Source organism: Drosophila sulfurigaster, chromosome 3 (genome assembly GCF_023558435.1).
Source record: "Drosophila sulfurigaster albostrigata strain 15112-1811.04 chromosome 3, ASM2355843v2, whole genome shotgun sequence".
Classification (NCBI taxonomy): domain Eukaryota; kingdom Metazoa; phylum Arthropoda; class Insecta; order Diptera; family Drosophilidae; genus Drosophila; species Drosophila sulfurigaster.
Window position 1 is genome coordinate 51,806,754 of NC_084883.1, and position 16,970 is coordinate 51,823,723.

The 16,970-nt window shown below is 36.3% G+C and overlaps 2 protein-coding genes across 2 annotated transcripts in view; both read left to right on the forward strand.

Annotated features, from left to right (window-relative positions):
* Nucleotides 1-16,970, forward strand: part of LOC133844097 (solute carrier organic anion transporter family member 74D) — a 38,416-nt gene that overhangs the window by 11,633 nt on the left and 9,813 nt on the right. The window contains exon 2 of the mRNA XM_062277929.1: nucleotides 9,614-9,662. The gene's annotated coding sequence lies outside the window, so the exon portion shown is untranslated. The remainder of the gene's footprint in view (nucleotides 1-9,613; nucleotides 9,663-16,970) is intronic.
* On the forward strand, nucleotides 741-1,187 carry LOC133843746 (uncharacterized). Its single transcript, XM_062277416.1, has one exon. It carries the CDS (start codon nucleotides 788-790, stop codon nucleotides 1,091-1,093), a length of 306 nt encoding a protein of 101 aa, XP_062133400.1. The 5' UTR covers nucleotides 741-787; the 3' UTR covers nucleotides 1,094-1,187.

Here is a 16,970-nt window from a genome sequence, read left to right on the forward strand (position 1 = left end):
CTTATAAACGATAATGAATGGATTTCATTGGGGAATCAGGTCAAGAGGTCGGATTATGACAATAACATATCGAAATTGTGGGAGAAATCGACGTTGAAGTAAAGCAATGTGGAAGCCTTGCTTATAAGGCAAAATAAATATGAAAGCTACAGTTGAATGTAAGGTAAAAGTAAAACATTGTTCTTAAAATATACCAAATTACTATACCGTAAAAACCTAAACGATACCAACGACTATATTTGGTATATTTATACAGTATCTTATTCAAAATATACCATAGAGTATAAAATATACCAGATTGTTAGTCAAAGTATAATAAAATGAAAAAAAAAACAAGTAAGAAAGTTACGGTCGAGTGTGCTCGACTTTGAGATACCCGCTACCCAAATTATTCTTTAAAAATACCAAATTAATGCAAAAATACTGGAATACACCAAATGTTATATTTGGTGTATTTATGTATATAGTACTATATTAAAAATATACCAGATAGTCAGTCAAAGTATAATAAAACGGAATAATAAAATATATAAATATAATAAAATAAAATAGAAAATCAAATAAATACATCAAAAATATATAAGTAGGTGGCTTTATTTGCGCCCGCTTTTGCTGATAAGCTGGGGATTCACAAGCTTTGGAAAAATCACCGAGTTTAGGTCATGCTCCTCAATTCTAGAGATACGCAGGCACAACAAGTGAATCCCGTTGAGCTGTGATGCGCTATAAAAGCACGTTCTCGTGTCCAAGTCGAGCACAGTTAATATTCGCTAATTAAACACTCAAGATGTTCTCCAACAAGTGCCACTTTGTGTTCCTTTTGGTTTGCTGCCTGATTGCCGCTGCAGCTGCTGCCAGTTTGGATTCGGAGCTGCTTATTCGTCGGGAGCGTTCTCCTCAGCACGGTTCTGTGGTCATCTCGGGTAGCAAGGATCATCAGACAGGACGTCAAGCGGGCGTGCAGTATAATCACAATCTTTATACCAGTCGAGATGGGCGTGGCAGCATTGACGCCTATGCGAATGCTCAGCGTAACTTTGACCACAACCGTAACAATTTCGGTGGCGGAGTGCAGGCAAAATGGCGTTTCTAAAGAACCAATAGTATTAACATATTCACAATGATTCACAAACAATAAAAGTGTTACTAAGAAAAACAATAAACTATTTAAAAATATTGTTATTTAATTGCCCAAAGTTGACAACTATAAAAGTGGATACAGAAAGCATCTGCATTTGTAAATCAATAAAATGCAGTGGCGTTTACTTAGAGTAGTTGCCAACAGCAACAAAAGCAAGACAACAAAACACACACAAAAAAGGAGAAAACAAATAGAAAAGAAGCGTTCAAATATTTTTGTGGGAACATTGAATGTTGTATGCTCTTTTTTTTAATTTTTCGTTTAAACTTTTGTAAATTAGTTTGCAGTACAGTTTAAAGAATTAAATAAATAAATAATTCAAATAAAGGACAAAATAAATAAAAAAAAACGTATTTAAATACCAACTGTTTCAGTTTTTACAACGATCTGGCAGCACTGCCAATTAAAATACTTAAAATGGCGGCCACTAAGTAATTGGTTTACTGTGCAAAAGTACTTATGCTATTTGTGGCTCCACTCAGTAATTCACAATGCAATATGATGAATGAAAAAGTGCATATACCTTGCCACAAGTGTCGCGTCCGAAGAAGTACTAAAAGTCATGAGTCGTTGGGTTCAATGCACTCTGCAACTGGCGCTGTGTTGTTGACGTTGTGTAACCAATAAAAAATTGATTCTGTTGCGTGCGGGCGTTTGCTGGGAGTGCGAGTGAGAGGGAGGGAGTGTAGAGGCAGAGAGCGAAGGGGCTTACACTGTGAGAAAGTCATAATGGCGCGGCGTGCAGTTTGGGGTTGCATTTTATGCATTCGCTTTTTATCGCCTGTTTCGTTTAGTGCACAGCAAGAACTCTGTTGCTTTGCTCAATGGCAACTTATCTCTACTCGCCACTCACATGTGTTGGACTCAAGGGAGCGCATGAGGGAGGTGGGGGAAGCAGAAACAGAAGCATTTGATTGCATGACTAACTGTAATTACTTTCGCTTTCCGTTTGTTCAGCTGGCAAATCAATAAAAGCAGAAAAAAACTATAGCGAAGTCCATTCAAGAATTTCCCTTAACGAAATGAAATGAATTAAATGCTTCTTGACCCTGCTCCCCGTTCAAATTCCGTTCATCATTTTGGGAAAGCGCACCGAACACACGAAGGTGTGTAAGGGAGAGTCAGAGTTGGAGGGGGATAGGGAAAAATAGGCAGCGTCAGCTGCATAGAAAATGACTTTCCATTTTCATTTAACAATAAGCAATCAATTGCAGCAGCAACAGCAACAACAAAACAACAACAAGCTACGGCTACAGCAAAAGCAAAGCTAACGATCTATTAGAAGAAAGTAAAAACAACTAACGAAACACAATGAAAAGACAAAAGAGGCGCCTCCTACACAACCCGCCAGGTGAGCAGCTGCCTGAGCTGTCAGCTGATGCCAATCAGACATAGAGCGAGAGCCGCCAGAGCGAGAGCCAGTGTTGGGAAGTGTTCGCAAGCAGTGGCATGGGGAGGGGAGGGAGGAGGAGGAGCTCATGAGCAAATGGGAAAATCCGTATGCCGTTAACTGGTTTTCATTTTCGGCTTGGAAAAACCGCACATTTGGCATTGCCAACGCTCGTTGCCATTTTTAGTGGCAAAAAGCGACTGCATCATAATGAAAGTGAAATGCATTGCGCAGATGGCAGCAGTTGCCAACTACAGCTGCAGTGCGATAGACAAAGAAAGAGACACACACACAAATACACACTCACACAGTGGTAGCAAGTAAGTCAAGTGCAGTTGCCGTTTGTTGCAACACGCAGCATCCGATCGACGCGTCGATCTCTTTATGGTCAGCGTCACTTGCGTGGAATGTTGAAGCTAGAGGCGCGTCATCGAAGCGCAGACACTGCACTTATTTGGCATTTGACGTTAATTGGCAAGCCAAAGCCTTGCTGCCACATCGTTTGCATACGCATTCATGAATTATGTCAATGCACATCGCATTCATTCTACATGGAATATCTCTTCAATGTCAGATCAACAATGAAGGCCGCTGCTGGCTGTTTTATCTCCGACCAGCAGCATCTTCAGCTTACAATTGCAGACATACATCCATATGTATTTCTGTATCATATCATATGAATGAAGGCTCTGTGTTATTGGTTCAATAACATGCCCGCAACTTGACATTGAGACTTGCGCTGTCGTTTGCATTGTGGTAGGGCCAAAGTCGATAAACTCACAAATACAAAGTAATCGCTGATCTGGCCACACTCTGCGAAGCCTAGTTCAAAGTTCCAACTACGCTAAGTTGGCACCTCTACAATGTAAACATTATCGATAACAACTGAGCTTAGAATAAGCTTCAACAAGCGCTCTACGCGTTATCGATAACTGCACACTGTTATCGCGCAAAACAATCAAGAGCAAATTATTATAATTTAGTGGGTTTTTTCCTTTCCCAAATTCGTTGGCATTTCTCTTTGCAGTACTTTATGTGCGACTCATTTTGATCAAGTCACAATAAATTAACCTCTATTTGTAAGCCAAATGAATAATGTGAATAACTAAAGCAGCAAACAACAGTGAGAACAGCAACAACAACAACCACAATGCAACATCAATTCACTTCGTTGTCGTCTTCTGCTTCTTCTTCTTCTTCTTTTGCTGTTTGTCGGTTACATTTCACTGATTTTGAAAGTGAACGTGTGTGTGCAGGCGGAATTGGAATCACGACTTGTAGACATTGTAGGCCGCATGCACAGTGGAGCAAATGCAATGATCATCACCAACAAAAAACGAAAACAACGAGCTATTGTCGTTATTTATTGTTATCACGGTGCGCAGTTGCAAACAATGTTGTTGCCGTTTGCTGTGGCTGTTGCTGTCGCGTGTCTGCAATGCTTTAGCTGTTGCTCTGTTGTTGCCTCTGTTGCTGCTGCTGCTGCTGATAAGAAGGTGAATGCGATTAGCAAAACGCAATGGCGAATGCATTGCACACGAAAAACCAGCCAAAAACAAGTTGCAACTTGACCCACGTTGTTGTTGTTGCTGTTGTTGCAGTTGCTGTTGTTGAATTGGCGGCGGCGTGGGTGAAATCCAAGAGATACATAAATTGTTGGCGTCGTGCTGCTGCTGTTTTTACTTTTCCAATGATTTATAATATTTTTATGCCTTTTTTTCGTTGTTATCTTTTTGTATACCCTGTAAAAAGATAATTTGAAAGTAAGCGAACCGGATGTCGAGGGTATTCGGCAGCATTCAACAGCTCGCTTTGGTTTATTTTTCTTTTTATTTTTGGGATATTTTATTTGGCGCAGATACAGATACAATTTGGCTTGCATATCTCTCTCTCGCTTGAGTTACATATTTGTAGCGTCTGCGGCCGGATAGACAACGACAACGAACGACTCTCTGCTCTCTCAGCTTGCTGCTTTAGCTGCGTAGGCAGCTGCATCAGGTTGACCCAGTTTTCGCTTTTCATGTCTGCGTTTCCATCTCCGTTGCCCTCCTCCTTGCTGCAGTTTGTCTTGCTTGATTTTTTTTGTGAAAATTATACGAAATGCAATTTTAAGTAGACTTGTCTTTACTCTTTTGCTGTGTGTGTGTATGTGCTTGCATTAATTTATGGCATTTGTTTGGCTCGTAAATAACTGAACTGACGCTCAATCAATTTAACACACATTTCGCCCCATCTTGAAGCACTTATTCAATTGACGACTGCCACGTAACGTAATTCCTACTAAACTAGTTTCGCCTTCTTGCGTTCTTCTTGACAATTTGCAACAATTTTCGTTACATTGTTGCACACAAAATGCAACTATGAATGCGGTCGCAAATTAGCAACACAAAAGAGGCAAATCAAGCGAGGCGAAAATGTTTTGCGCGTGCAGCGTCAAAGTGCAGTAAACTACTCGTAAAATGCATGAAAGCGTTTTACTTTTTGATCACTCACTTACTATTATTTATGCCCATTAATTGTGCCAGCGAGACAGCGAGGCGCAATGCAAACGCTGCGTATACGTATTGTGGACATTGCGCATACGCCGTGTGATTTATATGCTAAGGCGGGGCGCGGCTGTCGGCCATTAAATTGTAACTGCAACGCTGCAGCCATATAATAATATAAATATTCATTGGAAAAATTGTATTTGCTTAGAAAAATACACCAAATTGGCAGAGTTCGAAATTCAGCTATTGAAGAAGATTTTAATTTATTGTAAAATAACATTAATAGTTGTACAAAACCATTGCAAAAATACAAACAATGTCACTAAAAAAGAAATAACAATAAATGAATCAATGTGAATACAAAATATACCAAATTGTAATTCATAAATAATATTACTAAATAATGAAAATGAAAAAATAAATCTAACAATATTTTTTACAAGATATTTACAAAAAAAAAATACACAACATTGTTGTGGTGTAATATTATACAATATTCGCTTCAGCTAATTTACAATATAATAATAATATACTACAATATACTATAATATATACTAAATAATAAAGCTAATGTAATAATGTAAATATTCGCTAGGTGAATAAATATCTATTACTATTCCAAAAAAAAATTACGCCACATTGTTGTAGTGCAACATTCTAAACATTGTATTCATTTCAGCTAATTTACAATATAATAATAATATACTACAATATATACTAATAATATACTACATTGTAATTTATTGGCACATAACAAAAAACTAAAATTCTTAGAAAAATTACTATTCAATCTTGCTTTCCTACACTCTACAAATTACATTTTCGCAATAATAATAAAAGAACAAAAAAAACGTTTTTAAATGCAAAGTCAAATGTGGGTTGGTCAATTGTCTCTCTCACACACACATACACACAGTGACAGTACACATACAAACACAAGGTAGGCTTGTCAAGTCAATGCACTTTTTCCCACCCACACACACACACGCACACACACAACAGCTGCTGTCCATGTGCGTGTTTAAGTTTTGCAATATTTTCATTTTCATTTTCATTTTGAATTTTAATTTCGTTTTCATTTCACATTTAACGGCACTGCGCTTCGCTCTGCCCAGCTGCACTCTCTCAGCGCATCGCTGTCGACGTCGACGTCATGCTGCGCTGCGCTGCGCTGCTTTTTTGTCTATTGACTGCGACGCGTCGCTGCAGGCGTCTAAAAATACCAAATGCTGTGTGCAGCTGCTGCCGCTGCCGCTGCTTCTGCAGTTTGCTGATCAATTTCACTTTCACTAATTATGTCACAATAAAAGCAAATGGCAAAATGCGGCATAATGATCATTAGCCATCATGATGGACTGCATCGCATGACGCATCGCAAAGTCAATTTTCCCCTTCCCTCCGCTGTCGTTGTCTAGACACTAGACACTTGTCTGGTATTTTTATGGCTGTTTTCTTCTTTTTGTTTTTTTTTGTCAATTGCGCAACATTCTTTGTGTTGTCTTTAGTGTAACATGAGAGCAATTCCCCTCTCTCCCACCCTACATCGCAAAAAGCTCTTTTTATCTCTGTAGGGGTTGGCTGTTAACTGTTAAGTTTATGGTGCACTATTTATTGTGTTGTCGTAGGTCGTCGGTCTACTACTAAATACAAACATACATACATAGTAGATAAGCAACACTATTTGTAGTGGGCAGTAAAATACTATTTATGAATTAAAGTGGCCTGATTACTGTCAGCAATTTCACGCACATGTATCTAGTATATTTAGTATTTATTACGCATATAAATGCAGCTTTATTTAGCTGCAAATCTACTACTATTTGCGTTTGATATGTAAAATCGAAAAGTGCAGCAGAAAGTGCAAGTTGTCCATGGCGCTGCGCTCTCTCAGCCGCAGCGACTGCAATAGAGCTTTTTTTATTTGTTATGCTCACGCTCTCTTGGTGTGCTCTCTACGACTTTGGCTCTCTCGCTCTCCCTCTCTTGCGTTTGGTGTTCTCTCTTGTGCTGGCATAAAATTATTGAAATTGCACAAAGAAAAGTGAATCGTTGTTGAGCAGATGCTTGTGTGCGTCCGTGCGTGCGTGTACGTGTGTGTGTGTGTGTGCGTGCGCTGTGGCGATTGTGTAAGTTTTTACAACAACGACAAGAACCGCAGCAGAAACTGAAACTGAGACTGAGATTAACTCAAAAACTTGTTTTAATGCTGCTAGTAGTTGTTGCTGTTGTTGTTGTTGTTGCTGTTATTGTTATTGTTGATGCAACGATGCTTCGACCGTTGTTGTTTGCTTGTTCTTGTTATTGTTGCTGGGGAGGCTGATTTGCCACCCCCCCTCCAGCACCCGAAGCAACGATTTACGAGCAGAGTAATTAGAGCAGTTGACGTCGCCGCTGGCGCTGACGTTGACGTCGACGCCTGAGCAAGAGAGAGAGAGACAGCGCTGCAGCTGTAACTGCATATTGAGCTTTGGCAGCAGTGCGAGTGCAGCGTTGCATTTGTGTATATGTGTATGTGTGTATGCATTTGCGCATGAGTGTGTGTGTGTGTGACGATGTGTATCTGTGTTTTTGTGTGTGACTGACCTATCTCAATGCAATGCTACTTGAGCTCTTGCTTTTATTACACACACACTAGCATACACACACACACTGAGCAGAGAGACCAAAACGGAGTGTCAGACAGTTGCGCTCATTTATCTTTTATTTTCATGCAGTCGAATTGCTGTTGTTGTAGTTGTTGTTGTTGTTGCTTGTAGTAGTTGTTGTTGTTGTTGTTGCTGGCGTGCAGCCATTGTCGCTACCCGTTCACATCGATTTTAGTTGCTGTCGCTGCGCTTGTTGTTGCTGCGGTTTGTTGATGTTGTTGTCGCTGTTGTTGTTGTTCTTGTTGTTGTGCATGTTGTAGACAGCATTTGCATTCATTGTACACTTTGCCCCCTTGTTGTAATGCGTTTTTTATTGCAATAAAAGCAAAGCAACAACAAAAATATTGTTTAAATGCTCGTTCATAAATTGTTTTCACACGCAATGCAGCGACGAACTTGTTTTTTATTTTTGCTGATCAGCTTCACTTGTATTCGCAATTGTTGTTGTTCTTGTTGTTGTTGTTGCTGCTGCAGTTGCTCTCGTTCTGGTTGTCGTTGTTTTATAGTTGTTAATCGCTTTTGCTGTAATTGTTATGGGCCAACTAAACGTGCAGTCTGCAATGCTTTTGCGTCCCTTGTTCTTCTTGTTGTTATTATTATTATTATTATTACAGCCATTCTGGTTGTTGTTGTTGTTGTTGTCTTTGTTGTTTATGACAAGAATTTCGCATGTAAATTACAACTAGCAATTGCGTTGCTCTGTGGGGCGCTCAGTTAATTAAGATTACCAGCTATATGGCTGGGATACATGCAATCATCATGTGTTTAGAGAGCAGAGTAAGGAAATGTTTATTTTTAGTTTTGTCACTTTCAAAGCAAACTTAAATGTTAAGGCAAGAATTTGAAAACATCACTCTTATTAAAAGTTTAACAATTAAGAAAGATACAGTTGAATGTACTCGACTGTAAGATACCCGTTACCCATTTTGAATAAAATAACTATATTATATTTTGCGGTATTTTTTCTCAAAATTTACCGAATACCAAATGGTATATTTGGTATATCGATATTATACCGCATTCTAGATTGTCAGCCAAAGCAACTAAGACCCCTAGTAAGTAGGCGTTTTTGCCCATACAAAAGTATTTCTTTAATAACTTCGACAATTTGTATCTGATCGCAACCAAGTTTTTAACTAACCAAATTCATAACTACTATAGTAATTATTGTATATACCAAACTCTAGCTTTAAAATTACGCTTGTTATTCGATTTTTTTTGATATGCGGGGGCGGAAGTGGGCGTGGCATAAATTTGAAACAAACTTGATCTGCGTGCAAACATAACAAATGCTGTCGAAAAAAAATTATAGCTCTATCTCTTATAATCTCTGAGATCAAGTGTTTCATACGGACAGACGGACAGACACACAGACGGACATGGCTATATCGTCTCGGCTGTTGACGCTGATCAAGAATATATATACTTTATAGAGTCGGAGATGCCTCGTTCTACCTGTTACATACATTTCCTGTCGGCGCAAAGTTATAATACCCTTCTACCCGATGAGTAGCGGGTATAAAAACTATGTTCTGTCAAAATTTCAGCCGTCCAGCTCTTACCGTTTCCATTGTACAGCTGTGAACTTTGAAATAGCAGTATGTATGTTGATAATGGATCATAATAAAATACTTAACATAGAATCCATTTGCTTCATTCAATATAAAATATCTTGACCTAGCAATTCTTGTCCGTCCAACAGGAGTTTCCGGTGTCCATTATGGGAGTCGTCTCTGTTCTTACCCAAAACTCACCCATCCATTAAATAGTGAATCACAATCCCATTATCAGTTGTCCCACTTAACATAATAGCTCTAGAATGTGTTTAAATATTGTGAAATTATTTCCACACATTTTTGTAATATTAATCATAACATTAGATTTATGTACACAGATTTTTTTGGCAATCATCTTTAATTGTTCTGTATACTTTATTTTGTTTTTGCAGTTACCGCTTCAAAGCTACAGATGCCAACTCCAACTAAAATCAACAATAAGTAAGTAAATGAGTTTTTAAAGTCAACAAAGCATCAAAAAACCAAAAAACAAACACGTATACGCCGCATTGTACGGGGCCCAGCCTTAAATAAACACTTAATTTAAAATGTAACGCCAAAAAAAGCCACTTGGCGCTTAGTGGAAATTCACAAAAGAGTCACAACAACAATAAAAGAACTAAAGAAAACAAAAAAAAAAAATTATCATACTCACGCACACCGAAAATTATGCACAGAATTTTAAACAATTGAAAAATATTGTTGAAAAAGGGCATGAGGGGGGTTTCTTTTTTTTTGTGCGTCGCAAAAACTGCTAAGTACATTCATAAACAAATAATGAAGAGAGAGAGGAGAAGGGGGGGAGGAAGAGAGCAGGTTAGAAACAGGCCTAGATACAAGATGGAACACTCAGAGGCCAATTCCAGGTACTTTTTCTTGTATTGCCAAAGCCACTTGACACTTTGAGAAGCTCTTGCGAATACGCGTATTTCATTGTTCGATGATTCTCTATCATCTCTGAAGCTGAAGCTCTCTTTTAATATTATGCAAATTAGCATGACTAAGAGATACCCGTACTCGTCCATCGTCCATCTAATTGGGCGTTAATTGCTTAAATCAATGCACATCATCAACTACAATACAATTTACGAGCATTTCGGCTAAATTGGCCGCAACCAAAAATCAAAATTGAGCGACAACCAAAAACGGGAGAAAAAAAGGTTGTGCACAAAAAAAAAAAAAAAGAAACTCGAGTTGGCCACAAACAATTTATAAGGCTTCAATTAGCGTTATAACGGTACTGTCGGCTGAACATTTAAGGCAAGTTAACACCTCATCGCACCTTCATTCCACATTTCGTACTTTCGTACATCACACAGTCGAAGGATCTGCAAACACACAAACACACACACAAAGTCTTGGTCAAGAAAGCCGCTTAAATCAGCAGCTCAATCAATCAGACGTATGTTAAGGTTCTGTTTAAATTAAGAATATTTCTTATAAATGGCAGACGCAACGATCTCGCTGGCGTTGACGATCACTCTGGTGACTTCTTTTGACCAGCACTGTGGGGCAAGTGTTCTCTAAAAAAAAGAGGAAAAATATAATTTAAAATTAATATTAAGAAAAATTAAAAAAAAAAAATAGTTTACATAATAAATTTAGATATGTTATTAAAGATTTTAACCTTGAAGGACAATTAATTAAATATATAAAATAATTCCATATTTAAAGCAATTTTTGTAGTTTCTATCAAATATTTATAAAAGGGCATAAAAGAATTTCGATTTCATAATTAAATTCTAATATAATTAAATTAAAAATATAAAATGGATCCACATTTCACATAAGAATTTTTTTTAATTTCTAAAGAATTGAATTTCAGTTTATAATGATTTATTTTATTTTTGGAATATAATACTACAAAATCAGCTTACAAATATTAAGATAGAATTTAATTCTGTTTATAATTATATTAAAAACATAAACAGATTCCAAATTCCGTACCTAGATCTCAGAAACTAGAAGAGATATCATTTTGTTCGACTAGACATGTTTCAAAATTTTGCCACGCCCACTTCTGCCCCTGCAAATTGACAAAAATCGAATAGCTGAAGTAATTTTGAAGCTAGAATCGCGGTACATACAATAACAACTATAGTATTTATGATTCCTGAAAATTGGATTGCGAACAGATTCAAATTTTGGAAATTTTTGACGAAATACATTTAGTTTTGACTGAAAATGTGGTATATTTTATATTATTATTATTATTATTATATCAATATACCAAATATTGCCCTTGGTATATTTTAGTACTTTAGCGGTATATGGATTTGGTATATTTTAAGAATAATACCACAAACATTCGCTGATTTCAAAAGCGGGTATCTCACGTACTCGAATTTTACTTGTTTTATTTTGTAGTATTTTTTTTAGTATTTAATTGACTTATTTAAGAAGTTACATTTGCGATTTTAAAAAATTTTTTTTTTCTGAATATATTTTTTACACCTTTTTTCACCTTGTTCCACTGTAAGCATAAATGACAAATGTGGCGGGAAAGCAAAAAGCAATCGCTTGAATTTATTTTGTATTTTCTTTACTTATTTTTTAGGGTTTTTACTTTATTTTGTTTTCGTTTTTTTTCTGTTTTTTGTACCGGCAATATGCTTAAATAAATTTGAACATCTTCTTTTTTCGTGGACTGAGCCAGCAGCGCACGTCAGCGCCATGTTCTGATCTGCTGACCAGATACTGGCAACCGAATTGGAACGTTGCTTCTTCGTTCTCTGGTATTTGCCAGCAGCAGGTATCAGGTACAAGTAGCCAACAGCCAGCAACCAACGGCCAACAACCAACAGCCGCGTTTGCCGGCTCCCGACTTAATGCAGTCCTCTTAAAATGCATTTTTGATTGCATTTCATTAGGTTCGCCTCGTTCTTTTTTTTTCGCTTCGCGTCTTTTTTGTATTTTTTCATTATTTTGTTTTTTTTTTCGGCTGTCGCTTTGCTTGTTGCGGGCATTTCAAAAATTTATGCACACTTCGCTGCCATTTTTGAGGTTGTTAATTTTTTTCTTATACACATACAAACATATAAATATATTTATATATATTTTTTGTTTGTATTTTACTTGGCTTTCGATTCGTTTGCGTCGGCTGCTGTTCTTTTGCTTCATTTCTTACCTTTTTGGCATTTTTAACAAGCGCCGTCAAAAAGGAAGTTTGTTTTTTTTTTCACCACCTCCTCTCTCTCTCTTTCTCTCTGCCTCTATCTCTGTCTTGCTCTCTGTTTTGTTGTTGTTGAAAGTGCGCATAAAGAAAAGCAACTGCGGCGAACAAAATAAATAAAATATATACAGTAAAGCCATGTGCAAAAACGGCTCAACATTGTCTGTATCTTATGGATATCAGTTGCCAGCGTTGTTTTTTACTCTCACAAAAAGTATATAAAAATTAAGATATTGTTAGCAACACTTTAAAGTTGATGGTCATAACAATTTCTATTTAAGTGTGACTATCACTATGCCAGTTACCCATAGGGTGGAAGGGTTTTATAACTTTGTGCCTAGAGGAAAGGTAGGTAACATTAATAAGGAGGAATCTCCCAGCACATAAATTATTATATAATATAAATTCATGATCAGCTTTAGATTTAGTTTGAGATCGGCTAAAAGTCTGGTATATATTGTATTCTATGGTATATTTTCAACGTATTAGTATACTGATATACCAAACAAATAATTTAGTATATTTTATTTTTGGTATTAGTATTTTTGGTATTGATTAGGTATATAATTTAACAATCTGATATATTTTGTATTCTACAGTATATTTTGAACGTAATAGTATATCGATATACCAAACAGATACTTTGGTATATTTTAGTATTTTTTGGTATTAATATTTTTGGTGTTGATTAGGTATATATTTTAACAATCTAGTGTATTTTGTATTTCAAGGTATATTTTCGCATAACAATATATCTATATATCAAGCAAACGCTTTGGTATATTTTAGTATTTTCAGTACATTTTAATACTATTAACGCACTATTTTGCTTTTGTTGAAAATGAGTAGCGGGTATCTCATACTCGAGCACACTCAATTGTAGCTTTCCTACCATTTCTAATTATTTTTTAGTGTATTTAATACTCGACGTTCATAATTATTTTCCTGCATGTTTTTGTTTGTTGCGTCTTTTTGTTGAATTCTTGTTGCCGCACCTTTTGTCATGGTGCCATGAATCATGTATACATATGTAAATACAATGCACAGTCCATATAAACATGCGTGTTCCACTTTAAAAACCAAATGTACATATAAGTCTGGTAATCCTCATCTTAATCGCCTTCGTACATTTCTCAAACTGTTCGAATTTCATTTTTTATAATCCGCAATATTCGGATTTTTCGGTACATGTAAAATGTTTTATCGTTCACCTTAATAGGGAATTACACTCGAAAACAATACGTGAAATTAATGCCATTAAAAGTAAACAACAAAAACAGAAATCTTGTAATGAATCACACTCGAAAGAAATAATAATAAGTGAAAAAAATAACCCAAACCGAGCTCAGATAATTTTGACACTTTCAGCTTTAAAACGGGGCTTCAATTAGGTTGATATACATATTAATACAGCGACGAAAAAAAAAATAAATGTTATCTACATATAAATATACATTTTATTTATATGTAAATGTGGTAAACAAATTTGATCAACTTTTTTTTTCTGTTGCTGCTGCTGCTATTCTCTGCGTCTGTCTAAAAATTTTGTTTATAAAAAAATGAAAGAAAAAAAAAGCAACGCACACAAACAACGATCAGTTTATTTTTTGTGGTGTGTTTGGCTTGGTTTTAATTTCGGTTTTCAGTGTGAAGGTCAAAGTCAAGGCGACCAGGCACGAAAAACGAGGTGGGGGAATGGAACAACAACAACAACTACAACAGCGAAATAAAATAAAATACAAAAAAAAAAACTGCTGATTTCGATGCGAATGTGACGCGCTTAGAAGCAAAATCCAAGTCTCGATGACTAGCCAACAGTTTTTTTTTTTTTTTAGCTTTGTTTATCATTCGACTGTCGGGTGATTCAATATATGCAGCTTGGGCATAACAGGAAATACTATATAGTATAGTCAGTATTCAGGTCTACGGCTCAATAATATCAGAGCAGTTCAACAAATAATAAAGTGCATTGCGAAATATTCAAATTGTGTTCGAGTTAATATAAAAAATGTGTGTAATGGTATTGCTTATAAAAAATGTAAAGCTTAACAAAATAGACCTGAAATTGATACAACATCTAAACATAACAAATTAATGTAATTCCCAATAATTCAAATTAGCAAATATCTAATGTGGAGCTGAGTCAAGATCTAAAAATAAACGGTGAAAGTCAAGATAAATCATGAGTTTGGTTTAAGTTTTAAATATAGCCAGCTACAAAAAAAAAAACGTTCAAATTAACCGAACTAAAAATTCAAATTTAACTATAGTTAAGTATTAATCAAAATAAAGAAAACTAGAAACTGGGATAGAGTCTAATAACAGTTGGAAATCTGCACAGAAAGAAAAGTCTACAAATGAGAATAGAAATTTTAAACCTAAAAACTAAACATATGTATAATTTAAGTCGTTCACCAGCTGAAATTATACACAAAGTGTAAATATTAGTAAAAAAAAACATTTTAGTGTATAAACTTTAAGATATTCAAAAAAGTTCATGAAATTAGAATTGGAAATTGAAAAGATTTAAAACACAATTCTCAATCTACAGTAAATCTTAAAAAGAAGTTATTGAAATAAAACTTCAATCCTAAAAAGTTCTAGAAAGGAGTTTTCAACCAAATTTTATTTCCTTATAACAAAACTGTAAGAAAGCAAGTGTGCTTGACTTTAAGATACTCGCTAGCCATTTTGAATAATAGTAAAACAGTGTGGTATTATTCTTAAAATATACAAAATCAATATACTATATATTCTAGAAATGAGAATATAAATCATAAAAGTCTCCCAATAGTTGAATTCACGGACAGGAAAATATGTCTTTTCCAAAATGAAAATAATAATATCGAATTCGTCTTTTTCAATCCTAAACAACAATTCGTAAAACAAAATTTCAATCGTGAAAACTTTTATAAGTAAAACTTTAAAATCTGCCTTTGAAGTTAAGAAATCTTGTTATCTTATAAGAGACTACATTTTAGGTATTTCCGCTAAGTCTCTAATTAAAGTTCACTGCAAAATTGTTGTTTCCGTTTATAAAATTCCGATTAATCTTTTTTTAATGTGTTATTTTCCACACTTTAACTCAATTGGTGTTTAATTCGAACTGTTGGAAATTTCCTTAGAGCTCGTCAGTAGTTAAATTGTCAAAGTATCTTGTTATAAGTTGACAAACGCAGACTGTTGGCCAACAACACTCGTTGCAGACAAGTTCTAAATTATTTCTATGCTAAAAGTGAAATGTGGCCAAGCAGCTTTTGTTGTTCGTGTTTGCTGTTGCTCATTATGAAGATAAGAAAGACGATAATGGTCATTCGTTTGGCTTCAACTAGCTCATCCATTATGATGATGACGATGATGATGATCTTTCTTTTACTAGCCTGCAATTTACTTTCAATGCTGCCTTCTAACCATTTTTTTATTGTTGTTGTTGTTGCGGGTTTTCTTCTGCGGCTTTTGCACTTGTTGCTGCTGTTGTTGTTTCTGTTGTTGTTGTTGCTGCTGTCAGCGTCTAGTCAACAGTTGGCCATGTTGTGATGTTGATGTTGATGTTGCTGGGCCTCGTTGCCTGTGTGTCTGGTTTGTTGCATGTTGGCATGCAGCAGCAGCAGCAGCAACAACTGAGCTGTTTGGTATGCAATTTGCAATAGTTGCGCTTGCGCAATTCAAATGCACATTCACACACACACTAACACACACACACACACATACATGTGAGCCAAACAAGATCGCGTAATAACTTAGTCAGCCAACAGCAGCAGCAGCAGCAGCAGTTACGTCGCCAACGTTGGCCAAGACGGAAGACGGAAGATGTGGCAACAACTGGCCGAAAAACCGGAAAAACGACACGCACTGAGAGCGACACACTCTCCATCTCTCTCTCTCTCTTTCTCTCTCTCTCTCTGTCTTTCTTTGTATCTGTGAGTCGCCCGCATGTTGCTCCTGCATCAATTCGATTCTAGGCGCTGATAACTCTTAACTTTTTCACAATATTTATGACCACAAACGAAAAACGAAAACAAAAATAAAAGCTATCGAAGCGCCAATTGAAATGGAAACCTTCTTCTTCGTGGTTTCGTAAGCGTCTTTAATTGCATTTATTAAGATTGACACTGATAAATCAGGCAACTGCTTTCAACAATCTGACACTTGGACATCTTATGTAAGCAACAAATTGACCAACAATTAACAATCTATTAAACCAAATTAAAACCAATATATCTAGTATATCTAGTAGTAATGGAAAATTGTTTTCACATCATCATCACATCTTCTCAACAGAGACTTCGTTCACTGACCAGGGTTGGTGGGTTCAATGTGCTTTACCTGTCCTCAGTGGTCAGGTACTTAGCACAGCATTCTCGCAGCACTCTCTTTAGAACTGGTAACTGCTGCTGCACTGGCAACTAACCAGTCAGCCCTTTTGGCCAAGTGCATCAGGCCCAAAGAAGCATTTGAGCCGAACTCAAATCTACTTTGCATAAGCATTTGCCGCATCTGCCTGTCGCCTCCTCACCTCTCCATCTCTCTTCGACTCTTCGCCTTGGACATGTTTTTTGCAATCAACAAACTTTATA